This window comes from Tinamus guttatus, unplaced genomic scaffold (genome assembly GCF_059628265.1).
Source record: "Tinamus guttatus ecotype Peru unplaced genomic scaffold, ASM5962826v1 Tinamus_guttatus_pri_ptg000472l, whole genome shotgun sequence".
NCBI lineage: Eukaryota > Metazoa > Chordata > Aves > Tinamiformes > Tinamidae > Tinamus > Tinamus guttatus.
In genome coordinates this window covers 1,367,159-1,395,068 of record NW_028289006.1, presented here as the reverse complement: position 1 = coordinate 1,395,068, position 27,910 = coordinate 1,367,159, and the positions used below count along the sequence as shown (strand labels likewise).

The 27,910-nt window shown below is 50.9% G+C and overlaps 1 protein-coding gene across 1 annotated transcript; it reads left to right on the top strand.

Annotated features, from left to right (window-relative positions):
* The first annotated feature begins 9,991 nt into the window (after positions 1 to 9,991).
* On the top strand, positions 9,992 to 10,846 carry LOC104566639 (suppressor of cytokine signaling 1). The gene has a single exon (XM_010213451.2). It carries the CDS (start codon positions 10,160 to 10,162, stop codon positions 10,844 to 10,846), a length of 687 nt encoding a protein of 228 aa, XP_010211753.2. The 5' UTR covers positions 9,992 to 10,159.
* Positions 10,847 to 27,910: the final 17,064 nt, after the last annotated feature.

Below are 27,910 nucleotides of genomic sequence, written 5' to 3'. Positions count from 1 at the left end.
GAATGCCAAACAGGGTTGAAATCTTTTTGTACTGTAAAGGTATTAGACATTCAATGCTTAAGTAAGTTGTTCGGCAGCAACATGTATTTAGAAGAATGCAACTAAGTGTTGAATAAATTCGATCCACGTGTGCACATAACTAGAGGTGGAAGCTGAAGACAGGCATCAGTGTCAGTTCAGCCCCTTCTACGCTGTTAGCGTGCTTCATTACTACCCTGTTTCCTATTCTGTGTTTGTGCATGTCCTACAGCCTCCTGCCTCAAAAAGCTAACTCCGAGATCACCATTTTGCTAAGTTCTGTCTCAGACCCTTAAAAAGAAAAGAAGAAGAAGAAAAAAAAAATGTGTGGCAGTGTTTGGTGCAGCAGGTTTTAGTGACTTTGTGTTAATGAGCGGTCAAAATGAGTCAGGTAAAATTCATTTCCCCCCTTGGCTGAGTGCAAGATTTCAAGCTAAGATTTAGCAGCGAGAGGCGTAGAAAGTCTAAAATTTTAACTGCTGTGACTCTTGGGTTGTGTTCTGTAGTTCTGTAATAATCTAACAACATTAATTCAATTTTTGTGAAATTACTAAATTCTGGCTCCTCTGTTGTCTTTGGCGACTTTAGAGCTGCCCCTTTATTTTTGTCCCCTTCAGTGGAGAAATGAAAAAGGCCTGTGTGCACTTCACAGGAAATGAATGTCTGATACAAGTTTGCAGACTGCACATTTCCAAGAACTGCTCTCAAGGTATTTTGATAATGCACATTCTCTCTGTCTTCTCCTTTCCTGCTCCCCATGCACTTTTTTTTTTATGCTTCTGCTTGCTTGCAAACACATGTGAAATGCAAGGGAGAGAATCAAATTGGGCCAATGGTAGTTTGCAAATAGGTTTGCTTTAACTTTACACTGGCTCTGCTGGAGCTGCTGCTGGCAGGGTTGGGTTAAGCTGGCAGTATTTGGCTGCCTTTGTCTAAGCAAAGAGTTTTTGCTGCTTTTTCCCCCTGCAAACTTTGAAGAAAAATGTTGACTTCAGATTCTGACTTGTGCAGCAGTTTTGTTTTGTTTTGTGATTTTTGCAGCTCAGAAACAGCTTGTTGCTACTTTCTTACTTCCTGGGCAGGAAAATTTACTTGGAAACTTGCACCTAGGCTGTCAAGAAAGAAAATAATAATAATTTTTAAAATGTCAAGGATCTCAGCTCCCGTTCTCAGTCTGGCCATGTAGCTGATTTCTGCACAGCACCTGGCTGAGGTGAGTGGAGGTTCTGCGCGGATTTGCTTGTGACGGCTGAGTTGTAATGATGTGCACATGTGCCTGCATGAATGCTCTGATCATAGTTCTTTTTTGACAGACAGGCAGTGTTATTTTGCATCCATGTTTCAGTTCTCTTTTGTTTTCCGATGAGAGGTTCTTTTGGGACACGGAGGCAAGGAAGCTGGAGATAGATAGGAAACAGTCTTCAATTCCCACTGCTGGAAATTATGTTCATCTTCACTGGCCCAGCTAAGTAACATGATGGACAAAAATCCACAACCAAAGGAAAACTGAAACGGAGGAATGTCTTCCTCTAGCCTGACACAGCCATTTTGGGTTTGGAGTTAGTTTAGCAGTCAGCAATTAAATTGTAGTATGTGTACCAGTATCCAAGGAAGTGCATACCAGTAGTCAAGGGAGCACATATGGGCAAGAGGTGCTATACTTTTCATTCATATAAAAATGAGGAAAATTGGGCCAAGCTGCTTTAACTTTTAAGCTACTCTACAGCAGCTCCACTGCAGTTAATAGTTGATTACTTGTAGTGACTTTGTAAACTCCTTTAGCTTTGTATGATGACTAAAGGATGTTTATGCCTTTTGATGGGCTACACTGCAGTTTTGTGTAAAGCTGGAATGGCGAAGAAGTGGGTTTGAAAGGTGAGGCTAGAAACCCTTTTGCTGCTGGATTCCTCTACTTACGGTCTGTCAAAACATTTAAATCAAAATGCTCACTTAAACTGGGGCATAATCTAATAAATAAAAAGCTTCATTTGCAAAAAGGAGAGAAAAAAAAAGGATCAATTAGGAAAAAAGGCCTTATAATTTGCTCTAGTGAATCAAACTTTATAGAAGTCTTTCTGGAGCAATGGGGACTTCACAGAGACCAAGCAGAGAAGTTTGAGAAAGGAGAGAAATGAGACTGCTCAGATCAGCTCTCTCACTTTCCCCAGCAGCATTTAATGTGTCTGACTGGGGAGGCTGCTCCTTTTATGAGTTTTAAAATTAGTTACTTTTCAATCTCAGTTACCTTTGAACTTCCTCCCGTAGTTTTATGAAAGACCATAAAAAGAGCAGCCTGGTTATATTGTATGGTTCTTTGCACACCCTTAGAGCTCTCGCCCTTCTAATCACAGAGTTTATCCAGTCTCTCGCTGCCTGAACATTTTCACATGGCTTCTCATCACCCAACTTTAGGCCTCTCCCCTTTGTTTCGCCTCCCTGCCTTTATTTAAGGAGATTGGAACGAGATGGATTATTTCAGCTGGTGACATGCCTGTTACATTCCCGCCCAGCCATCTTGCATCCTCACGCTCATATTCGCTTCTCGTCTTTTTTTAATTACCGCCTTTGCGTTCTGAGCAGACACTTCTCTTAACGAACCCCCAGCAAATCTGTTCAGCTCATTGCCAGAGTGGGGGACAGCCTCCTGGCTCCTCTTGTTGCCTGCAGCCAGCAGCCCAGGACAAGGGTCCTGCTGCAGTGCCTCAGCTCCAGGGAAAGGGGATATAAAGCAGCAGAGGGGGCTGACAGGGCTCACACAGACATGGGGGCCGAGCTGGTGGTGATGAGCTGGGCGAGCACCTCTGGGTGCAGAGAGGCGCTCAGGTGCGGAGCTGGTGACGTGACCGTGTCCTCCGGACTTTCTTCATCCAGCCCACTGTGACGCAGAGGAGTGACTGCTCCTCATCTGCCCATCTGCTTTAGGGATCCAGCGTGGCGGGTTCTTTACCTCATGCCTCCCGGCTCACTTCTCACCTGGCTTCAGGCCCGAAGGCTTTGGGGAAGCATGAGGCATGTTGCCTCAATGCTGCTCCTCTAGATCCCGTCCTCCTGCTGAGGAGCTTGGCCTGGCACCCCCGCTGCCCCACGGTCGGGTGGCCTTGTGCAGTGGCCGTGCTCCTGCGTTCCCGCACAGCTTTAGGAAAGTCTCTTCGTGGCCCTGGTTGCCCGGTGGTGGTAGCAGGTGGTTTCATGGGGGAGAGCCTCTCTCTGCACCTCAACTGACTGTTTCCTTTGGAAGCCCTGGGTATAGGCCGCTGCGTCCCACTGACTTTTTGTTCTTGAATTTCAATTTTTCCCTCCTCTTGTGACATGCCAGCATCCCCTTCCCCAGGTTAAACCAGCATTAAATCCTAGGGAACCTCCTCAGCATTCTGTGCAAGGAAATAATCTGCTCACCGGTAATTACTTAGCTCACTGGGCTACCAGCAAGCAGAGAAGCTAAGTAATTCCCCCAGAGGTTTTCCGGCTTTGATAAGCTGAAAATGCCATATGTTTTCTGGTGTTTGCTTTGTTTATCCTGGCTACCTGCTGTCCCAGCTTCATGACAGCCATCCTAACGTAAACTTGCTCCCTACTGGCAGTAATTCATATGCCTTTATATTGGCTCTGCCAGGGTTAGCTTTTCATCTTCTGAAGGATTATTGAGATCGTTGAGAGATTTGGGCAGGGGCTACGGTTTTGTTGTTGTATGGGTTTTTTTTTTCTTCTTCCTTTTTTTTTTTACAGGGCTTCTGTCAGCAGTGGAGGTCCTTGCAAGCATAGCACCTACAACTAGCACTTGCAGCATGACCTGTGGTGTCGCTAGGCGCAGGCGCTTAGCTGAGAGCCTCCCTTTTGGCTCCCTTGCTTGCTGGAGATCCGCGTGCCCTGTCACTTTAAGAGTTCCTAAATAACCTCTGATGACTTTGATTTTTTTTTTCACTTTTGATTTTCAGGACCAGATTATTCTGTTTTTTGGAAATCCCCTGTCATAAAACTTAAGCGTTAATGGTGTGTTTGTGCTTTGTGACCCTCGCCCCCTTCCTGTGCAGACACAGTAACCGATCCTGCCTGATGGCCCGGCCCGGCTCCTAAAACCAGCCCTTCCTGGAGCTATGGGAGGATCTCCCCTGCGCCTGTGGGCTCTGGCTCACGTTGGTTAAACCGCCTGGGACTCTCCTCCTCTTCTTAGCCTCCACTCCCTCGTGGAGGACCGGCACGGCGGGTGGCCTGGCAGAGGGTGCGTGTGGGGCTGCTCCTCCGTGTGCCGGGGCTGCTTTGCCGTGGGCCGGGGCTGCTGCTCGCCAGGGCCCTGCCGGCATGCGGAGGCGCACGGCCAGCCTTCACTTGCTTTTCGGGAAGCGGCCTCGTGCTGGCCGGGAAGGTAAGCTGCTCCTCTTCAACCAAGGCTGGCGTCACAGCCTCGAAACACAGCAGTAACCAGTACTGATCTCCTGTCTACGTTTTTTTTTGTTTTTCTTTGCTTTTCCCCACTTACGGGCAGAGGAGAAATTCCGACTCTTGAGCCAGCATTCAGTAGTCCAGCGGAGGTTTTCCTTGCCAGAAGTCAGCTGGTAGTTTACTTGCTGTAACCCAAACTTGTTACTCGCAGCTCTTAGGGCACAGCAGCCTTCAAGCTCAGGGTAGCAATGCGGCTCCTCCGTGGTTGTGAAATGGTGGGATTGCAGCTTCACGATTGCTCTTTCTGTGAGGAGCAAGCTGCTTAATGTGGAAATAATTGGTTTGGGTGTGCGAAGCGGTTTAGAGGTGCAATGAAGGGATCGCAAAAATGTGTTTTCAGGCTGTGGAAATGTCTTCCAGCTCTGTCAGTTAGCCTATGCCAAGCAGCTCTCTCTCCCACCAACCACTGCCTTTTATTATTATTTTTTTAACATGTTATGCAGAAACCAAACGTGCTTGCAGACTTGCCTGCCTTGAAAAGTACTCGGGGCACATTGGACTGTCTTGTGGGTTTTCTTCAGGTAAAAAAAAAAAAAAAGCCCTTTTAGCCTGTATCAGCAGAGTGTCAGATTAAAGCAGAAAGCGTGTGTCATTGAAAAGTATGACAAGGAGCACAAAACTGAAACCATGGGAAGGTCCATGGGAAGGCGAGGTGTTTGTGGGTTTTGAGAGATGCTCTCCAGCCCCTAAGTTATGAAAAGCGTTTGCCAGGAGCAACAGACCTTGTGCAGGATCCCCAGAATCAGATTCCCTGAGCTTACAGAAGGGCTCTGCTGCATGGCTGTAATGCATGGAAGCAGCAAACAGCAATGTGCATGTGCTGCCTCATACTAGGCACTAAGCTTCGAGGATACCGTCTTCGTATTGCGTCCTTGTTGAACATGTGTGTGTGCGCGTATGTTTTCTTTCTTCCACGTATTCCCTCTCATGTCAGAGCCACCGGCAGGCTCGCAGCAAACCCTATTTATAGTCGTGGCGCAGAGATAGAGGGAGCCGCGCCGCAGCCCAGGCTTGCTCCGTGCTGGGGCCGCTGGCCGCGAGCAGCGTCGCTTTGGGCCGGTCTGCGCCGCATTCCTCGCCTGACCGCAGCTCCCTCTGCGCTCGCTGGCGCCCGCTCCTCCGCGCAGCCCCTGCCCCTCCGCCCAGGCCCACATTGCCACAGCCGGGCAGGAGGGCTCAGTGCGCGCAGCGTCCGGCACGGGGCCGGACGCCCTGCGGAGCGAGCTGGCCCGCCGTCAAAGCACAGCGCTTGGTGCGTGCCAGGGAGCTTTCTCATCCGGCCCCGTGCTTGAGCTCTGCTTTGAAACATCCTCGGTAGCCGCAAATCAGTAGGCAGCGCATTTCTGTGGGATGCAGACATGCAAGCAGGAGCCGGCTGCCTGGAATGGGGACACGGATGCAAGCGCTTGCAGGGCACCTCTGTCTGGGAAAGCTCATCCCAGCTTCCATGTGACTGCTTGAAAGTTCTGGGATGTGTAGCGGTGAGGCCGCATGGTGTGGGGAGCGTAGCCATGGGCCAGAACTGCGGCTTGCCTGGCTGCGGGTAGACGTGGCTCATGGGGTGCAGGCCCAGCCCGGGGCTGGAGCGGTGCCGGGAAGCGGCGCTGAGTAACAGGCCTGAGGTGGAAAGGCAGCCTCAGAGGGGCTGCCTCGCAAGGCGAGCAGGAGGCTGAGTTTGTTTCCTCTGCTTGCTGCTGGACCCACTGACAGACGCGCGATTGCACAAGTGGTGCTCTGCTGCTCCGTCGGGCCAGCAAATTTCGTACACTGTCCATGGGGTGCAAAACAAAGTCCCGGGAACAGCAGGAGGCAGCACAGAAGAGCTTCCTAAACTGGGTGACCAAATCAAATAATTGATCGGCAGTTTTTTCTGCATGCAGTTTCAAAGGAGCTACTCTCAGCTTTGTGCATAGTGTTCAGCACAAGCTTGAATTTGCTCTTCAGACCCTGTTCCTGTTGCATCATCTCTTAATGGTTGGTTTTCACAGTTTGGCTTCCAAAAGATGATGGCAACTTTAAAAAGCTCTTTGTGTTCATCCTTAGGGCACCTGTCCATTACCTGGAAGTTAATTAAGCCACAGTGTTGGAAGTAGCATCAGTAATTATAAATTTCTTCACATTTTACAGCATCACTGAAGTGTTGTATACATGATTTTATGGAAATATAGGTCAAAGAAGTTGACAGACACCCTGTCTCTGGATTTGTTCCATTTTGGGTCTCTGTTACGGTGAACTGAAGGACTTAGTCACCAGCTTGATGGACATTTTTTTTCCCCTTCCAAAGGAAGAACCTGCCTTTAAGCAAAGCCTTGCAAAATCAAGGAAATGCTGCGCTGAAGCTCTGGAATTTGGACCGGTTCCAGGCCTGATGTCCGGAAACTCATCCTTATGGATAGTAAATTTAAAGAGGTAAGCTCTTTCAAGTATCCTAAATCAAAGTGCATGAACAAATCAGATCTGAGTACTCGAAGCTGCTGTTGAGCATGCCAGATTTATCAAGCCCCAGGGTGCAGAGCTGGCTGGCTGGCACTACAGAGTGTATACAGTCACCTAGACTAGGGTTGTCTTCTTATATGAAATACTCTGCCTAGCTTGGATAGTAAATGGGGAGGCAAACAAAATGCCCAGTGTCAAGTGCACTTACTTTGAAAAGCACTTGAACTTGTAGTAAGTCAGAGAAGGTCTAGGGGAACTTATCCAGTCTTTTAATTACTGGGACATTGGCTTTTTTTCAGTTTGTTGCTCTAGCTGTAAATGTTCTCCTTGTTGTCTTGCAGCAGGGAGGAGATGATGAGTTTGAGCACTGGTTTGGGGCTTTTTTAGTCGAGGGGGGAACAAATCTCAATGTGGTAAACTGGAAGCAGAACTAATTATGCATATGTATCTTGGTATCCCCCTGCTCTGGCTAATTTCCAATGCTAACAGTCTGCCTTTTTCCCAGCTTGAAATGGGAGAGCAAACGCACATAGTGTGTGCTGACCCATTAGGAATGAACCTGGGAAAGTAATATCAGAAAGTGCTTCTAGAGGGTCAACTAGCCCTGCAGTGCAGGCCTGACGTCTTCTGCTGGAAGTGGGTCACTGAAGCTAAACAAATTCATGCTGTCTGAGGATTTGACCCATATGGAGATTTCGAAACAAGTGTACAAATTGTGAGGCTGCTATTTTTGCATTTACTTTGAATTCGAAACGATGATACAGTCTCGGTTCTTTCTCGGTCAAACTTCTAGTATCAGTGGAGTTTTCTTAAAGGACTTGGGAGAATGACTCAAGCTTGAAAAGTGGGACAAACCCTTGTGTTTTTTGTCAAATGGCATCTGGAGCCTCAAACAAATCATCTATTTGTTTTTTTTTTAAACTAGTCTGGAAATGAAAGACAGCTGTCTGCTCTTATGTTCCTGTTTGAATTTGTTTCCCAATCAAGACCTGCGAGATTGGCAGAATTTCGATTTGGACCCAGGAGAAGTTGCTGTTTGGAAGGAGAGGCTGCTGGTGGGAGCAAGGCTCTTACTGGGTCCCGTTCTCTCTTTAGCTGCAGCCTTGGAGGCAGATCACAGTAGTTCAACCTCCTTTTCCTATAGCAACCAATATTAAAGGGCTCTTTAGCTTTCCCCCCCAGCAGAGAGGGGAAGGAAAGGGATACAGATGCTGCAGCTCCTTGTGGTGCCTGCATTGCTGAGTTTTGCATGGTGATAGATTGCTGTAATCACTGCACGTGTCGCCTGTGTTTACTTGTGTTCTGCTCACTAAATCAGCCTCCCCTAAGATTTATTCTGACTTGCTGAACCGTCTGAGCCGCTCTCAACCGCTGCCTTTTTTTTTTTTTTTCTTTAATGGGAAAAAAAAAACCCTCAACTCAATTAACTTCTTCCTACCCTCCCACTTTTTTGAAAGAGTGGGATTCCCCTCCCTCAGTGAGAGAAGCTAAAGGGCAGGGTTGCTGATGGTAACAGCTTTGCGGCCTGCAAATCACAGGATGACAATCCGAGTATATTCCCCCCTGGAAAAGCTTTCCAGGGTGCGTTTGGACAATGGTGTTTATGGCTCCATGCGTGGAGCCGTGCCTGATGGTTGCATCATTGGGATTGCTGCAACTACTGTGAGAGGCAGCAGGGGGGCAAGGGGGACTGTACACCAGGCTGGATGTCTGCTTTCCAAAACCGCTGTGCCAGCTGGGCTGATTTTTGTTAGGGCAGAGAGGCACTGAGCTGGCTGTGGAGACTGAATTGCTTTCTGCCCCCAACAGCGTGTGCCTGGCTGGGAGGAAAAGTGTTGGGGCAAGGTGGTGCAAAGGAAAGAAGTTGGGCCCTCTGCGTGGTCTCCCTGCTTCGCTCTGTGTGGCTGGCCCAAGTACTGCTAGGAGAGCAGGACTTGGAGCAGTCGGTGCCCGATGTGAGCCCTGCTAGCCGGGCTGCACAGCGAGAAGAGCCGGAGCTGGGGACACGTGGCCCTCACACCGCCGTGGGCTGCATCGGCAGCACGCGGCTCGACGCGGGGCCGCTCTGTCACCGCGTGTGACTGGGTTAATGGAGTATGTCAGGGGAGCCAGGGCAGGGTTTGGCGGTGAGCTGCTGCCTTGACAGGCCTGGGGAAGTGGTATGCAAGAGCTCCGCTTCTCACACAGAATGAGCCTCTGGCTTGGGGCTGTGGTTTTTATGTTTGTGAATGCATATATACACACACACACACACACAGAATATATACTATTTTTTAATAATTGAAATGACTTGGACAGATGACCGGTAAGGCTGGGTGCAGGAGTCTGCACTACTAAATGCACGGAGCCTGGTAGCAGCCCCCGGTGCCGAACAAGCAGGGTAAGAGCAGGGTGCTGGGGAGCCAGCACGCTAGCGCTGCTGGGGGAAGGCAGAATCGCCCTCCGGCAGAGAGGAGCCTGTGCTCCAGAGCTGTCCCTGAGAGCCCAGGGCAGGAAGAGGAGTTAGAGCTGCAAGGGGCTGAGCAGAGTCAGTCCTCACACGGCCGCACGTCTGGTGTCAGTGTAAGCAGCCTAATCTGCGGCAGTCCTAGTGCTGCTGATGGAGAAACACTTCTTGTAGGGAGCCCTGTCTGAGGTCTCCGGACACAGGAGTGTCCCGGGAAGAGGCCATGATTCCTGGGGGCTGGTGAGCAAGATTCACTCCCACCTGCTGCTGCTTCTAAGTCATGTTGGCCTTTAGAGAGAAAGTAAGTTGGAGAGGCTTGAGGAGTCCTTTGTACCTTTCACTGAACGATAAAGATACTCTCCTGCCTTGGAAGGTTTTCTCCTCCTAATTTTGGGTTTCATTTCCCCTCACCAGTTTCAAGACCACTCCGAAGCCTCCCCAAACATCCAAAAGAGGGAAATCACAAATACTGAGATTCAAAGCAGTGTGCAGAAGGCTGTGCGGAGAGCCCCTGGCTGGTAATCGTCTACATCCCATGGATGCAAAGCTCTGTAACATTGTGCTGCAGGGACAGCCATCCGGAGCCATTCCTGCACACCCTTCCCCTGTCACCCTACAGCTGTAGGTTTGTGACCTTCAGTAATCCCCCTGTGCCCTCTCGCATGGTATTGCTGCTGTTCTTCCTCCCTATGAAGAGTCTTCTCTTGCCCAGTTGGACGAAAGGCTTTACCTCACTTTCCTTTTATCCCACAGGCTGGATGCCAAGGGGGGAGCATGGTAAAGACAGCATCTTTCCAGGATCCATGGGCTCTTTGAGAGATGATCAGAGGGAGGCCAGATGACCTGCAGAACACGCACGCCACTGTTCCTCGTCCGCAACGGCAGCATCGGAGTGTCCTCCCCAGCCCCGCACCATCCAGCTTGCCCGCTCGCTTCCGTATGTTCCGCAGCTGCGAGTGGGAGGTCCTGGAGCGATCCCTCAATATCCTTCAGGCCAGCGACTTCTACTGGGGTCCCTTGTCGGTGGGGGAGGCTCACGCCAAGCTCCAGCAGGAGCCAGTCGGCACCTACCTGGTACGGGACAGCTCTCAGGGGAACTACCTGTTCAGCCTGAGCGTGCGGATGCCGACGGGGCCTGTCAGCCTTCGGATCTCTTTCCAGGAAGGTTATTTCCGCCTGAAGAACTGGTTTTCAGACTGCGTGGTCCGGCTCCTGGAGCTGGTGGTGGCAGGGACCCGGAACAACCCCTTGCATTTTGAGATGGGGGGGACGCCACTGGTGTTCTCGGAGCCGCTGTGCCGGAGCCGCCGGACAGTGCCCACGCTGCAGGAACTGTGCCGCCAGCGCCTGCCCGAGGGCTGTGGGAGCCTGCCTGCCGCGCTGGGGCAAGGAGCGGGCCCCTCCAGGGTGCACTCGAGGCAGCGGGCGACTTCTCCCCTCAGTGGGAGGAGAGACTCGGAGCGGAGTCCCGTCCCTTGCCCCTCTCCAGCACGGGCTGGGAGATGACACAGCACGTGTGGAAGGTGAAATGAAGTGCCTGTTTCATGGGCGTGCTGGTGGGGTGCACACCACTGTGGTGGGATTGGACTGCTCTCTTGGAGAGGAAGGGGAGGGCAGTGGGAGCGGGGCTTGAACCCACTGACTGTGAGAACTGCCTCCTCGTATGTGCGCAGTGTGTGAGGCCTCTCCAAGATGCCAAGAGTAAAGCCAAAGCCAAGAGCAGAGACCAGTCCTACTCTTCAGTTGTGACTCATAAGCTTGAGCGTAGGGCAAGCTGCCTGTCTCCCCAGGTCAGCCCTGGCTCCTCCTCTGACCGAAAGTGCCTGAGCTAGTTTCTGCTAGAAGTCTGCACTTCTGAAGCAGCCTGGCCAAGTTCAGTCTGTGAGCAGTGCTGCGTGGGTGCTGATGGACACAGCCCCCGTGCTGACCGCATACCCAGAGAGCCGTGTCCGAGCAAGAACGTGCTCCTCTCCTTGCAGCGACAATGCAGTTCCTGTCATGCTGCAGCCATGAACAGCACGTGCAGTTTCATGGGCTTCTGCATGCCTTATTGGAGCAGGCTTTTGAGAGTGCAGATGAGTTACCTTATACTAAGGGCATTGTATTCCTGCCCTGGGGAATCCTGGTTTGGAGAGCCAGGTCTGCGCCAGGTGGGTGTGCATGGACGGGAGCACAGCGCCCTTTCTTACGCTCATCTGGTAGTATGCTGCTGCCCCCTACAGACGGCAAAGGGACATTTGGGGGTCTGGGTTTTGCCCCCAAAAAGGCAAGGCGTTTTGTATAAACTTTTTAAATTTTAATAAAAATAATTCTTTTTTTTTAATACTTATTTTTAAAGGTGATTGAATACACAAGAAATTGGTTTAATTCCCTTGATGTCCTGGAAACACTTAGTGCACTTAGTTTAGTGCAGAGATACGGTTATTGGACTGCAACTGAACAACTGAATTTCTTGTAAGGACCAAAATCAGTGCATAAAGCAATGGGCTGAGCTAGGAACAATAAGCTTAATTCATCATGTATCGTGTAATAAGCTAATGAGTTTTATAAGCATAAGACATTTCTTAAACATTTAGGGATGAGACTTTTCAGAAGTATTTTTAATATCTTAAAAAATTGCACTGGCAGTTTGAGAGAAACTCTTGTAATTCACAATCCTACAGCACAGAGTAGGACCCTGACGAACCACAGCCAATGAGGCTGAGAACGGGTGAGACAAATGGACTTCAGCAGGGCTGAGAAAAACCTTAGCAAAATGGGTCGCTTCAGTGGTGCAAGCAGGTATGATGTCTTTGGGACTGAGAACAGCTCCGGTGAAAAACATTCAGCGTGTTCTGCTGCTGGAGAATGCGATGCGTGAGTCAGATCCAACCCGCTTCCTGGAGAAGGGAGATGCCTGCTTCCATCACCCACCCAAAGCAGCCAGCCCTTCAAGGCTACAAGGGGCATGCAAAGATGGGTGCAAGCAGCTGTTCCTGCTCAGTTTGGTGGTATTCGCTCTCTCGGCTTCAGATATTCTTACCTGAGGAGCCGAAGTGTGTAGTTAGAGGAGGGAGAGATGCAGACTGTATGTGGTTCAGGGCAGGAGCCAGGCCTAGACACTCGGAGTTATTCTCTCGGGGCCTCTGTCACGCTGCCCACGGGAAGAGGCCCGGCTTCGTGCCTCAGGGCACCCGCTGCTGAACCGAGGGATGCCCTGTGTTAGCCCCTGAGCAATGCAGCATGGAGTGTCTCAGGATCGACCCACCCCAGAAGAGCCATGTGCATCCCCTGCTCAGGAACCACCCCCCCGCCCCCTTCCTCAGGGTTATGAGTATTTCCAGCTCCTGAAGCAGCCTTCTTCAAACTCTATAACCCGAGGCGTTGGGGCCTTGCAGGCCTGGCAGGCACCAGGCAGCCATGATCCTGCAAACAACTGGAGCGAGGTCGGCAGAGGGCCTCCACGACGCTGAAGGGCAGAGCGCCTGCCCTGCGAGGAGAGGCCGGGGGAGCAGAGCTCCCTCGGCCTGGAGAGGAGGAGGCCTCAGGGCAGGCAGCACCAGTCCCACTGCCCCCAGAGGCCAGCAGGGAGCCAGGCTCTTTGCAGTAGCGCTCAGTGGGAGAACAAGGCACAACAGCGTAGGATGGAAGAAGGTTAGATGGGTATAAGGAGACACTTTTTTCCTCAGGAGGACAATTCAGCAGTGGGGCAGGCTGTCAGAGAGGTCATGCAGTCTCCCTGCTCGCACATTTTCGAGAGCAGAATGGGAAAAACTCTGAGCAACTTGGCCAGGCCTTGTAGCTGGCCCTGCTTTGAGCAGGAGGTTGGGCTGGGGGTCTGCCGGGGTCCCTCCGCGCCTGAAGACCTCTGTGAGCCTGTGTTTGCTTAGAGCAGGCGGTGTGACGCGCTGCGGAAGGGTGGCAGGGTGGAGGGGTTGTGTGTGCTGCGGAGCCTGTGGCTGGAAAGCCACCCCCAGCGGGAAGGGTAGGCTGTGTGCCAGGAGCAGGGTGCCAGACCCACACGTGTTCCCGGGATTGCAGCAGGCCTGGCAGGTGGTGTGGTGTCCCGGGAAAGGGAAAAAAAAACGCTCTTCTTGCCTCCTTTCCGAACTGAGCTCCCTTCCTGCACGCCGGGGTGCGCGCCCAGGCTCTCAACCCCTTCCTTGGCTAGAGGAGGCATCTTATCCTGCTCCAGGAGAGCACTGGGACCCAATCTTCCCTGCCCAGGCACTGCGCCGTCGTCTTGCTCCTCTTCTCCGCTGAGGATGCCATATTGGAGGTATGTTGGCTGCCTTCCCACGTTCCCTTCAGAACGGGAACAGGGAGGGCTGGCGGGGGCAAGAGGGAATGGGCTAATTTCTTCTACATTTATCACTGAGTGCAGGAATGCTTCTGTTTTATGGCAGCGGTTATAACTCGCTGAGGGAAGAGCCTTTGAACTGGATTGCTCTGACCTGGCTGTGAACTACTCTTGTTTGGCTGGGCACACGCACCGGGGCTGCAGGCTGAGGGCTGCAAGACTGCAACGTTTGTGGGCAGGATTGTGCATAAGGATAAAAAGGGGGGCATCGGGAGGGGGAACTGTTTGGATTTAAATAAAATCTGCTTGGTTTTGTTCCTTCCTTTTTAATTGCGCAGCAAGTGCTTGTCTCTGTCGTATGAGTAAGTCAATTCCATGCAGGGCTGTAGCGAATCGATTTGAGATCTGTGGATGAAATGCAGTGAGTCGCTGCCAAGAATTGTTATATTAGGAAGGTTTAAAGCACATTATGGGTGACTCTCTGCATTGCTCCAGAGCAGAGGTCACTTTTCAGATCAGGACTGGTGCAAGCAAAGAACCCCATTTGAGGAGGAAAATAATGTTTTTGATGATTTGGATGTGGCAGGTTTTACAGAGAATGGTGCTGGTTTCTGGTTGGATTTTGGAAAATAAATTAAAAAAAAACTTTTTAAATGTACTAAATTAAAATGTAAGAGTTTACTTCTGGGGCGTGACTTCAAACTAAGGTCTATTGCTGCTATTGGTGAGTGTAAGGCCCTCATTTCATACACCCTGACTCTAATTTAGGCCCTGTTCCATGTAGGAGCAGGTCCTAGTGGCCTGCATCCAAGCATTTCTTTTGGTGGCTCCTAAAGAGGCTTATAAAGTAATTACAAACTTCCTGAGAACCTCTTTAGCACCATTCAGGGAACAGGAGAAAATTGTTTGCATTTTTATATGTTATGTTATACATTTCTCCAGCTGACTCATTTCAGTATGTCAAGGAAACTTATACAGGCTTGCAGATGGTTTTTTTCAACTGTTCTGCCTAACAGCCAGAGTTGAAAAGTTTAGTCCGTGTGAGAGAGGTTTCCTCTACCAGGTTGCAAAGAGCTTGTATTTCAGCGCCAACACGGCATAGGCATCCAGCAGGAAACTGCTCTTAATCCGCTCCCCCAAAAGCTGTCCTTTAGCTGTGCTCTGGAGACTCACTGGTTAACTTCCCAAAATCCTCTGCTGGAGCTTAATAAGTTAATGACTTCCATATGCACCCATGTGTGCACACAGGAGGGGCCCCATAGCCAGCAGCTCTTGTAATAATACATGATTACCTCTGACATAAGGGCCTGTATTCCATTATGGAGCTGCCTCAGTGGGCCAAAATTCCCTGAAAAACACACGTGTGTGGAAACGCGTTTCAAAAATTTTGTTAATATTAAGGCATGCTCACCATTTGGTGCTGAGCTCCTCCTGTGCAGGCAAGCCCCACAGCAAAACCCGTGTACACATGGTGGCGGCCCAGCTTTGGATTCTTACCCTGATGTCCCTTCCAAAATAACTATTTGCATCATTATCCTTTTAATGTCCTAAAAATCTTAATTTACGAAGATACACCGGCGAGTGGAACTCTAACAGAGTTCCCCTTGCACCAGTTTCTGAGATGTTCGGCCTTATTAGAATTGTTATAATTGCGTGCAAGGCTCCGCCTTTGCCTGCTGCAAAAGCAGGGCAGGGCTGTTCAGGACAGCAGTCAAAGGGAAAGCAGGTGTCACCAGGAAAGGGGGACACGGCGGAGCCGCTCTGTGACTCGTGCTTCCTCCCCGCAGAGCTGTCTGGGTCTTGGCGCGCTCCCCGCTGCCCTGTGATCTCAGCTGGGGTTGACAAAGCTGCAGGTTTTGATTCAGGCAAAGCGGAAGACTTCCAAACGGTTCCCATGTAAAGGCTGACTCAATAGACTAGGACTCTCCAGCTGGGAAAAGAAACGACTAAGATCTCTCTGACAGAGGTCTACAAAGCCTAAGTGGCACGGAGTAGGTGACTGACTGACTGAGTCTGTTTTTACACAAGAACAAGGATGAAATACTCGAGGATGAAAATGCTGGCTGAACATGAGCCAGCAGTGTGCCCAGGTGGCCAAGAAGGCCAACGGCCTCCTGGTTGGTATCAGGAACAGTGCAGCCAGCAAGACCAGGGAAGTGATCATCCCCCTGTACTCGGTGCTGGTGAGGCTGCACCTTGATACTGGGTTCAGTTTTGGGCCCCTCACTATGAGAAAGACATGGAGGTGCTGGAGCACGTCTAAAGAAGGGCAACAAAGCTGGTGAAGGGGCTGGAGCACAGACCTTACAAGCAGCAGCTGAGGGAGCTGCACTTATTTAGTCTGAGGATGAGGAGGCTCAAGGGAGACCTTATTGCTCTCTACAGCTACCTGAAAGGAGGTTGTAGTGAGGCAGCGGTCGATCTCTTCCCCAGGATAACTACCAACAAGACAAGAGGAAATGGCTGCAAGTTGTGCCAGGGAGGTTCAGGTCAGATATGAGGAAAAATTTCTACATGGACAGTGGTGAAGCATTGGGACAGACTGCCCAGGGAGGTGGTGGAGTCCTCGTCCATGGCGGCGTTCAAGAAGTGAACAGGCAGTGTTCAAGAAGTGAAGAAGGCATGGTGTTAAGGGCTTACGGTAGGATTCGATGATCTTGAAGGTCTTTTCCAGCCATGATTCTATGAGTGCCAGACCCAATACAAACAAAAGGAGATATTTCTTCATGTAATGTATAGCTAACCTATTTGCATGCCTGAATGCCATGAAGGGTAGAACAGGTAAATTTATTCAGCTTTTCAGCAGAGGTTGCTTGTGCTGAACTGCACTTGTGCCTCTAGCTGACAGTGTCCATGCTGGGTGAGCACAAAAACAAGGAGATCAGTCTGATTCCTGGAGGCGAGCACCAGCACAGGCTGATGAGGAACACATCATCATCCAGAAGGAGTGAAGGAGTCTGACTTCTCAGCTGAGGCCATGCGCTGAGGTCAGAAAGAGCGCGAGGGGACAGCTGAAATGGTACTGCTGAAATGGTACTGCTCACTTGTGTCGGTCATAGGGGTACAGGGCCGAGTCCCCCTTCACCTCGGAAGGGACCTGCACAGTTTCAAAAAGCTGAGCAAGAGGAAAAGGGAAATACCACACATCAGAGGCACCCTCCTAGGTCTGCATTTCTTTCATCCAACCCAGAGCAAATGACTTCATGTGTGCTCTTTTAAAGGAGGATTTGTGGGGCTCCTGCACTACCTGGCTTTCCAAGATACCAATTTAGGTCTCTAGATCTTTGAGCTGGTCCCTGATGCCCTTGAAATCAGTGACCAGACTGTTATTCTTGTTGAAATAACAGTTGGTGGAAATAGGCCCACCCTTTTGTTAGGCTGATGTGAGCAAATGTGGGTTTTCCACAATAAACCTAATCAAAACAAACCACGCTCCCACTAGTGTGAGCAACAAATCATGCTGGGGGAACTGCTGGCGTTCAGCATGATTAGCCCGAGCAGAGATGCCTTTGAGCTCATAAACAATAGCCCGAAGGACTGGAGAGGATCACAAACAAAGCACTTAACAGACAAGACAGCAGTTTCCAAAAGTGACTTGAGAGCTCATGTCCATTGGGGGTTTGACTTTCAGAAATGAAACAGAAGTAAACAAAGATGGCTCTGAAGGCTCTAAGTGAATGAAAGCACGGAAATTGGGTATAGTATTTCTAAAAGGAAAAAGGAGTTTGGGGAAAAACTTAAGGCAAAGCTAACATTCGCCTTTTAGCTCATTCAGGAAAATGCACCCACAGCCTTGGGCAGGCTCTAGAAATCCCACCTGTCCATGCCGGAGGCGGGTGGCAGCAGGAAGGGGAGCGGGTGGCTGCACCCTGGCTGGCCTTCAGGTCATCAAGTCCTTGATCCAGTTCACAGGAGGAAAAAAACACTTTTTTTTTTTTTTTTTTCCTTTATGAGCAGTAATAGCCACAGCCACAGAGAATTCAGCAATTCGTGTGTTAAGTTTTATGGGGATTCAATCTGAAAGGACTCTTCTCTGAGCTGTAACTTAGTGACAGCTTGCTGTACATTTCAGACTGAAAATAGGATTTTTTTAAAATATATCATGCTTTTATTAATTTAAAAAATCCCATTTGTATAATATCGTTTTTAAACATAGAGTGAAATAGAGTTGTATCTGTTTTCTCCTGGCCCTGGCACAGTGAGGTAGCAAGTGCTCAGGTTTACACCCAGGAGTTTCTCTGACTTTGAGGAAGCTTCTTACCCATTTAAATGCCATGATGGAAAGGAGCTGTGCTTGGAGCTTGCCTGTGATACTGCACCTGAGCTGTACTGCAAATAACTCCTTTTTCCCTGGGGCTTCTGTGACGAGCTCTCCATGGATGGGGGCTCTGGGAAAGGGGAGGTAGAGAACTGGATCCTGCTCTCACAGGCTGCAGGGAATAGGCCAGATAGGACGGCAGCTCTCACGTACGTGCTGAAATGCCACAAATAAGCCATGCAAACAAATCAGTCATATGTTATCCAGATGGAGCTGTTCAAATCCAGTAATAGCAGCAAAGCGCTCCTGAACTCCGTGGAGAGAGAGAGATTATAGAGGGATCAGGTATAATTATAGTGCCTTGTTATTATCATTCTCATCATTCTTTCTAACAAAGCTTTTCAATAGGATGAAAAACTTCTTGCTGGACAACATAGTGTGTTTAGTGGTGTTCTCTCCTCTTTTCAAGAGTGTTCATGTCAATCTGTGCACATGGTGTTAGCAAATACTGTAATGATATTGGACTATATCATCTTTAGCATCTTTCATGGGCCTTGACTACAGCAAAATCTTCTCCTGAAATTTCTCACGGTTGCTACCACTAGCGAGGACACCAGCAAAAATGCATCGCTGCTGCTCTGATCTTTACTTTGAAACTTCAGCTTCCAAGCACGATTAAGCAACACCCTTAAAATATTAGTGGTTGCTAGTGGCTTGCCTGTCCATGTACTGTTCTATAACTGGAGTAATAAAGGTGGAATCAGCAAATATTCTCTAGTTTAGAAAGTGTCGCAGAGATGGAGGTATGTAAATTCTCATGTCAGAGGGTGCTCTCCACCTCCTCTGGACACCATGGAAGTTTGTAAAAAAAGCACAAGATTATCAAAATCATACCTTGGGCAGAATGTGTTTGGAAACAACACATCCTTGTTCCCAAAGCTTTGCAGTTTGTTCTTGTGGGAGGGGACCACAAAGCAAAGGAAAAAAGGTCTTCCAAGTTATATCAGCTGTATCCACTCCTGGGTCATTGCAGATCCGTGAGAGTATTGGCTTTGGAGGGGGCTGAGTGTGGTGGGGCAGTGCTCACCTTGGACGCTGAGTGTGGTGGAGCAGTGCTCACCGTGGAGGCTCAGTGCAGCCCAGCGGTCGCTGTGTAAGAGTGCGGACTTCCCGGGAGGGAATTTCTCATGGGAGGGAAGTCCCAGACCGCTCTTCCACTCTGTGGCTCCCCAGCCCAGGCTTCTGAGCAACTCTGCATGAGGGAAGCTACCAGTGAGTGTGGGGATGATAAAAACACTGCTAGTGCTTTTTTCCTTCTTTATCTGCAGCACTCCCTGCATTTCCATCACCAACCTGCCCCAGTTCAGCAAAGCACTGTGCCTAGCTCTGTTTGGAGCAGCGTACAAGGCTGTGTGAGGGGTTATGATGCACCAGAGCCTCTTTCGCAGGCTCCACAGCCTCATAAAGCTGCGTTCTGTTCCCCAGGAGCTCCCAGGCCAACCAGACGGCATGAGCCATGTGGCTTGTGCAGATGCCGCAGGCTTTCAGGGGTCAGATTTGCTCCTCAGGGTAGGAGGGAGGGAAGGGGGGCGGGTGGTTTGCTCAGATGGGTCTTTCTCTTTTCTCCTTCTCTCCACTGCCCCTCTCCCCTCCTCCCTGCACACCTCAATAGAGAGCCTTCCTCTTAACTCAATGAAAGTAGGGCAGAGTCTAACCACATTTCAAGCTGTCTGCGTTTTTGGATTCTGGGTAATTGTGATCTCTATCTGTTCCTAGAAAAGATTTGAACAGCTTATAAACCACAGATAATAAAGACAACTGTAGTGGGGTGGAGAAGGATCTCCCCAGCGCGTGAAGAACAGTATGGGGCAGAAGCTGGAGGTCCAGCTGCAGCACAGGGGTCTCTGTATGGCTGCCAGGGCTAGGGGGCACCTGCCAGGGCAGGGGCTGCCTTAATGAACCAAAGCCACACAAAATACTAGTAGCTATGTTGTGTACAAAATGTGTGTGTGCGCATACACATACATAGATATTACATACATATATGTGTGTGTATATATATATACATAAAGAGCAAATGTGAGTGCTCTATGGAGCTACAGGCCGGGAAGAAGGGGTTTGACCCCACCTGGGTATTTGCATGGGCCCATCTCCATGCACTTGTTCTCACTGCATTATTTCTCTGTGCGGGCAGGACGCTTCCTCTCGCACTCTAGGGCTTTTCGCATTTCCTATTTCTATATCTAACGTGGATCCACATCTAACACGGCACAGTTCATAAAGCTGGAGACACCTATTTCGCTGGAAGGGTTTGAGCACACTCTGGCCCCGACCTCAACCCCCAGGCCCACCGAGGGGTTCAGCAAGTCCCTCCCAGGCCTCCCCTCTGCCCCTGAGCAGCTTCAGGTGCTTGTGGTCCTGCCCACATCGGCTGTTCCCGCCAGCGCTCTGCCCTTTTCCTCCTCCGCTAGACTGTGTGCACAGGACGCGCGCATCCTCCCGCGCGCACCCGCACTGCCAGCTAGGAAAGGGCTTTGTCAGTGGTGCCGCTTTTATGTTTTCAAGCTGTATTCTCGTTGTTCTTCTCTAATTGCAGGCAGGAATCTTGACAAAAAAAAATCACAACTTGGTGATGATCCTTTTGCATCAGGCCAGAACTACACATCTTTGTCCTATAGGCCTGTCAACAAGGAATATAGATGAGGGGTGGGAAACTGGAGCGCGGGGAAGAGAGAATGAAACACATTTCTACACTGGCAAAAATCCTAGCAAAGAGACAATTCTTCCAACAAAGTGCTTTAGCCAGGATGGTTTATTTAGTTTTTGTCAGCCAGAATAGGGTCTGGTGGCTAAACACAGTTTTTCCACCCTAGGAGCGTTTGCTAGAACAGCTGTATCAGCCTGGATATTCTCCACAGTTTGCAGTGAAAGCAAAGTTGGGGAATTAATAGAAAAAAAAAAAGGAAAAAAAAAAGCCATATTCAGTTGCCAGTGAGATACTTAGCTACTTAATCCCTCCAGCCTTCCTCCCTGGGGCCAACAGAGGCACAGCATACATGAGAAAAGCAGTGATGCTCTGAAGTGTGTGAAAGGCTGCTTATGCTTTCAGTGGGGTCCACACTGTTCCAGAGGCTGCTACTGCAGGGCTGCAGGTCATGCCCAACCTGTACCCTTAGCTGGAAAGTTACCATGGGTTGTAAGGCCAAAGATAAGGCCAAAAGAAAAAACAGTAGGGAAGATATTGAGAGAAAGAAACAGAGAAAAGTGAGGGGAGGAGCTGGGGGGCCCATGTGGCAGAAGCAGGGGAGCGAAAGAGCCCTGTCCCCGTGGGGTACCTGCAGGCAATTAGAGGCTGCACCTTGCCAGGGAGGTGCTGGTGTGGGAGCAGTGCCTGGCACGGCCGCCTGGCTCAAAGGGGACTTGCTGAGGCCAAGGCAGCTTTGCTGGGTAGACGAGGCCAGAAGGGCCATCTGGCGAGGCTGTCGTTGGCAGGAACGGGCTGCGCGGCTCCCTCGCAACCTCTGTTATCTTGTTCAACATAATCCTCCCCCTGTCTGCCCCGCGCGGGATGAAGCCCCCTGCCAAACCTCCCTGCCCTGCAGCCCCTCTCTCTCCACAGCAATGCTGTTCAGCCAGTCACTCAGAGACAGGTTTCCAAGGAATCATTTAAACCCCTGAAGATAAGGTGGGGATGCTGCGGGGAGGAAAGGAGTTCATGTTTTACACACCGATGCCGTTGGCTCTCAGCAGCATGTCCTTCTCCAACCCCAGCATCGAGGTGCCATCCTCTCTGCCAGTGCTTCAGGAAAGCTCACATGGGCCCAGCCAGGCACCTCACGCACTGACACACCCCATGGCCGTGGCAGCGCTGTGGGGATGGCTCGTGCTGTCGTACTGCCGTGGGGACTGGCGAGATGCCGAGCACAGCCGTGCCGAGCGGGCCCCACGGCCCCGGGTGCCACAGCGCAGTGGGACTGGGCACGCACTGCTTTGAGCCTGCCTCCATCACGGCCGCTGCGCTGGGCTACGGGCAACCACGGGGGCTGCGGCCTGCTGAGGGAGGCAAGCACAGTGCTGCTGGTTAATGCTGGTAATTCTGAGCAGGACTCTACACAATATGTGCCTGGGCTTCACTTGTAGTGGAAAGTACATAAAATGCTTTCCCAGGAAAAATCAGTGTACAGATCATCTCTGTTTTCTCGCCTTCTGCACCTAGAGAAGGGCCAGGGGCCCACACTCTGTGCTAGAAGGCCTCTGCAAGCTGAGAAATACCATTCATAGTAAAACTTTGCTCCTTACCAGCACTGGTAAGAGTTTCCAGAGCGCCCTCAGCGTGGGAGGGCCGCTTCCGAGAGGCAGGCCCTGGCAAAGCGTGCCAGGGCGCTCAGGGGCAACGCTGCCCCCCGCTCCCCACGCTTTGCCCCCGTCTGGAGGTTGCTGCCCCCGGAGGCTCAGCTGAAGTGACTCAGCTCCTGACCTCCCACTCTGCTCTGAGCTTGCACTGCTGCCCAGGGTGGCTTTGAACTGCTGCTGAGAACAGCACAGCCAAGATGGGTTATACGTGTGTGGGGGGATTACAGGTTCATGCAGCAGGGCCAGTCACCTCTGGCAGCAGAGGGAGGGTGAGAAGGCAGGTAGGCAGCTAGGAGCGGCGATGCCTTCAAACCACCACAGTGCGCTTTGCTGGAGCGCGTCTGTCGGAGCCAGCAGCGAGGTTTATTTTTCTCTCCCATATCCCATCTTCTGCCTACTCTCACCTAACACGCGAGCCACTGCTGCAATATCTACAGCTTGCTGAGTAAATGTTGTTCTTCGTGTTGTTGATTACAGCTAATTAGCATTAATTTCGTTTTAAATGGATTCTAGTCGTGCTCGTTTTCTCTGGGGTTACAGTTCTGGTGCTGCTAAGAGGAGATGTTCTGTTCTAAAAGAGCTTTGAATGTGAAATACAGAGGCCTCCTCCAGCAATGTGAGGTACCGACAGGGGTCAGAGAGCACTGATGGGTGGTGATGGAGCATGAGGAAAGGGAGAGGAGTCACAGTGGAGTTTCCTTGGTTTCTGTGGGTATTTCACTTGTTTTTCACTTCTCTTTCACTGTCTGTGGCATTCCCAGCCCCAAGTGATCAAAGATCATGAGACAAGCTTACAATCTGCATATTAGGAAAAAAAATAAGTAAATCAGGTTATTTCTCTTCTGGCCGCTGCATGTTTACATTGCGCTGAACAAACATGCAGGCTGTTCTCTGTGATCATGAAAGCTTTGAGTACGCTTCTCATTCCCTTGTTTATTTATTTATTTATTTAACTGCTGAGTGAAAGCCGAGATCTCCATGTGCCGCCGTGTCCCTAGGAGGACCCTTCAAACCCACTCGCCAGTGCTGCGGGATGCCGGGAGCCAGGTGCCGGCGGCTCTGGGGAGGATGAGCGAACACCTGCCAAGCGCTTGCGGGAGGCAAGGCCAGGGGCAAGATTGCTCTTCCCAAGAACAACTCCCTCGGGATTTCTGGGAACACGGGCGAGACAGATGGATGATCGCAGCCTTCCCCTCAGCTCCGGCGCTGCGTGCGCCCGCGGGGACGGAGCGGCCGCCTCGGCGCTGCCTCCCACCGCCCCTCGGCCGGCTGGGGGACCCCGGCGCCGATGGGCGATTGCGGCGGGAAGAAGGCGCGCGCGCGGCCGGGGCTGCGGCGCCATCTTGTGGGTGAGGGCGCGAGCGGGCGGGAGGCGGGTAACGGCCCCGCGACCGGCGTCGCAGGCGCCCCTGCCCTGCGCCTCCCTTGGGCGCCTCGGGTGGCCCCTCCGCCCTCGCTGGAGGCGGCTGCCCTGTCCCTCCTGCTCCTTCCACCACCCAGCTCCGCTGTTGGTGGGCACGGGTTCGGGAACACCAGTGAGGGGCTGCCGTGGCACTGGTGCAGCCTGAACAGCACTAGCAGATGCAGGGCGTTGCTCAGGTTTCATTTAACTGTCCCGCACATCCTTTCCTCTTGGAAACTCTCCCACACTAGCTTGCAAAACAAGATAGAGCATGGCCCGCTTTACGGTGCCGTCAGCAAGGTAAGGCTGCCGCCCAGATGCCTCTCCGCAGTGTACCAGGAGCCCGGGCTCCAACCTTTGCTCTGCCTAATAACAGCGCAGCCTGCTGGAGCTGGAGATTCATTCTGCATGACACAGGACGTGCTGGGGGAGTGTGGTGCCTGACCTCCCCGTGGGCAGCTCTTCACCTTCCACCAGTTGGACGAGATCATCTCTAGAGGTTCCCTCCAACCTTAACGATTCTGTGATTCTCATGGTGTGCTGGGTAGGGAAAAGGCAATACCCAACTTCGCCGCTTCAGTCAAGAGTGCTCAACTGGAGGAAGCCAACAGGAGCATCTGTGTAAGACCAATAAACGTATGGACAGTGTCTAGCCAGGTGCTGGTGCTCTGTACAGTGACTTCCTGTGTTTTCAGGATGAAGGCTACAGCATGAGAGGAAGGCATTTTCCTTTTCCTTTCCCCTCACCTTCTCCCCATGTTTCTCACAACCCTTCAGACTCTGGGAGTGAGCCAGGTGGAAATTTTCCTGCAAGATGTGAGCCTGAGGAGTCAAGGAAGTCCTCAGAGACAGAACCCAGCTCCCTGCCTGCCTGTGAGGGGTTGCTGGAGGGGAATGCCATGAGGCTGAAGCACAGGCACTGAGCGTGAGCCCCTGAGAGTGCACCAGGCATGTGATGATAATTTAATCCCCAAGACTTCTCCCAGGAGATGAACGGAAAAAGAGCAAAAGCAGGGTGGTTTCTGAGGCAGGCTTATTTTGTTGGTGAAAGGGAATTAAAAAGTACCTCCTCCCTTCCCTACAGCAGTGTCAACACCTTTCTTCCCATGGTTTCCCTTCTAGTTGCTGATTGTTTTCTTCCCTAGAGCAGCTCAACTGGTAGAAATGCAGAGAGGGCATTGGCAGTTTTCACCTCAGCAGCATCCAGCCCTGCTGAGAGCCACTCGACACAGAACGGTGGTAAAAACGCTGGCAGAAGTACAGCTCTGCTTGTACTGGCTCTTCTATTGCTCTTACCACCAGCCAGAGGGAAATTGTAAGCCACAGAGGCTGGGGTTAGAGGAGTCAAAGAGATTGTGAATCCTCAGAGGTGCATGTGTTGCCGCTGGCTGGTTTTCCAGTGAGGAGGATTGAGCCTGCTTCTGACAAGGCAGCAAATCCAGAGCTGCTGTGCTGGGGAACGCTCTGAAATGCTCGCAGGCAGGCTCTGCAGTGAGGCTTGTTGAGCTGCTGCAGCTCTTCTCTGCGCCAAGCAGTGTTTCTCTTTTGGATGGTTGTGGCGTTAAACGCTTTGGCAGTGAAGAGGCTTTGTTGTGGCCTCTGCAGCATCGCTGTTGCCTTGGCTAGCAGCGCTCTTTTTGTTTGGATAAATACTTTCCCCGCAGTTGGCTGTGCGGGCATGTGTGGGCACGTGCGTGCGTGTGCATTTGCTTGTGGGTGTGCATTGCACACAGCTGTGAGCAGGCAATTCTGGTAGGTTCAGCACTTGCACAAACTTGTTGTTCTTGAGTGCCAAAACCATGTGCTTTTCCTCACGGTTGGGAATGCTGGCCACTATCACAGGCTTTTAATAGAGCTTGAGTGAAATAAATGGACGCCCTCCAGCTACAGGCAGAAACTGTTGCTAGCACCTGGCCCAGTCCTATATTTAGTCTCAGGAAGCGCTCAACGTTTGCTGTTTCAGAGGAAAGACCGAGCCGTGCAGATCCTGGCCAGTGTGTGCTGTGCCTGAGGCACAGCTGGGCAAGCCGTTCCTTCTGCGTTGTGCTGCAGGGACCTGCTCACACACAGAACCGTACCCTGTCTGTATGGCTGAAGGTCATAAAACAGCCTCTCCTTTATCAGCTTTGTAATTTATACCCTTTGGCACGTGCGCCCTAGTTAAGTTCCACCAAAGTTCCAGGGAGGGACAGTCCAGCCCCACTACAGGCTGGTTACCACACTCCACTCTTTTTCCTCATCCTCCTCCCATTTATGTCTTTAAGGTTAAATCTCTCTCTAAAATTCCCAAACCAAATTGAATTAGAATTTAACATTAAAAGATTCAGGCGCTTTCTGGGCTCTGAGGAGCAGAATGTCAGCCTGTCTTGCAGTTAAATAGCTGCTGGGTAGTCATTTCAAAGCCATTTCTTTTTAGCAGGCTCTACCATAGCAAATTCCAGCAGAGAATGTATTTCTGGCCTGGTGTGCTTCTAATCCCACAGCTGAGTCTTATGTGTGATCTCTTTTGAAATGCTAGATCTATATGTTTTTTTTTAATTCCAGGCAGTGGTATTTCTAGGCCTTGGCATTTAGAGTGGCGATGGGTTTGTTTATAGGAAGAGGAGGGAAAGGACAGAAGGAGGATGTTGACCTAACAGCCCTACAAACATACTGCACTTAATCCACTTATCGCTCTGAATTCCTGAAGCAGATAAATGCTGATAACAGTTAAAACACATCACTGACAGAAGCAGCACTAGAAATACATCAGTGCTGGAAATGGCAGAGCCACGTGCTGCTGTGGGGAGTGTGTGCTGTAAGAGTTTAGGGAGCCCTCGGTGTCCAGCAGAGTTCTTCCGCAGGAGGGTACAACCCCCTGCCGCTTTTCCCTCCCTCCCCCGGCTGCCTTGAGATGTGGCTCAGGCCTGAGAAATGCTGCTGAGCATCGTCGTGACTTCCCAGCCCCCCAGAGCCACAGCTACCTGAGCTGTGCCTGCAGATCTGAAATACCAGGCGGGCCCCAAGTGTCTTGTTACCGCTCTTGATTGTCCTTGCTGCTCAGCCTTAAGACCGGCAAGGAGCCATTTCCAGCTGAGACCAGGCCCGTGCAGCTCACATCAGCATGTCTTCGGGAGAGGAGCCCGTTTTGGCTAATCTGAGCTAAACCTTCCCTGGAGGAGCGCAGCTGCTGCCGCAGCCCTGCAGGGCTGCACAAAGCCACTTGCTCCTCTCTCCATCTGTCAGGGCTCTCAGCAAGGTACTGGAGCCACCTCTGGGCTCTGGGGATGCAGCGGCCACAGCTGGGCTCTGCCCCCCTGTGCCAGAGACCTCTTCCTCCTGAGGACAGGGCCTAGGCTAGGCAGCAGGAAAAATGCTGCAAGCCAAGGGTTGCTTGGTTGCAAACCTCGCTCATACAAGCACCCTGGAGTGATAAAACAACGAAGTGGAGGCAGTAATTTTGTCTACACTCAATTTACAAGTTCTCCTCCTCTCTTAGGCCTTCCCCAGCGTACTCTGAACAACAGCATGGGCACAAGACAGTCGTCTCCAACCAGGGTCCACAGCCAACACGCGGGATGAGCAGGCACCCTCAGCGCTGCAGTGATGTGCCTTCATGTGGACAGTGGGTTTGGCTCACAAGAAATGTGAAAGGAGGAAGCTGTCTGGAGAAAAGCGAAGACCTCTCCAACATCCGGGTGTTTTTTCAGAATCAGACACTGCTCAGCAGTTGCATTGCAGACGTCTTAGCTAAAAACAAGCTTTTGCTGAAATCAAAAACTCTTCGTGACTATAAGCGGTAGGATCATCCCGCAAAGAGAGGGTTTTCTTCTTCAAAGGGCTCTCCATAGATGTCCCTACAACAGACCTTGTCACGGCTTGCCAGCAGCGCAAAGCTGTTTGAGAGCCAGCGTGGCGCGAAGCCGAAACATCACAGCTGTTACAGGCGAATTCCCTGTGTGGATGTTCTCAGTCCTGGAATATGAACACCTTCCTCCAAAGTGATCCAGAGGAGGAGTTGGTTGCGGAGAGAAGATTTTTGCTGTAAGTGGTCCAGTAGAACCGTTCCTCTGTACGGTAGGTCCTTGTTCTCCATTTTGAAGGCAAAAACAGGCTCTTGAGTATTCGCATAAAGAGCTAGTGTGATGGTGCCATGAACCCACACCTACAGTACTGCCCAGTAGCTTCCACGCATAAACAAACCGCTCGATTAAGATAGTTTGAAGTAAGGTGTTCTTACTCCAAAATTTAGGTGGTTCATCCAGTGACGTAATCAGGAATTGCTGTCCCATAACAATT

What these genes read in the sequence shown, in the direction of transcription:
- LOC104566639 (XM_010213451.2), top strand. Translation starts at nt 10,160, where the DNA reads ATGATCAGAGGGAGGCCAGATGACCTGCAGAACACGCACGCCACTGTT.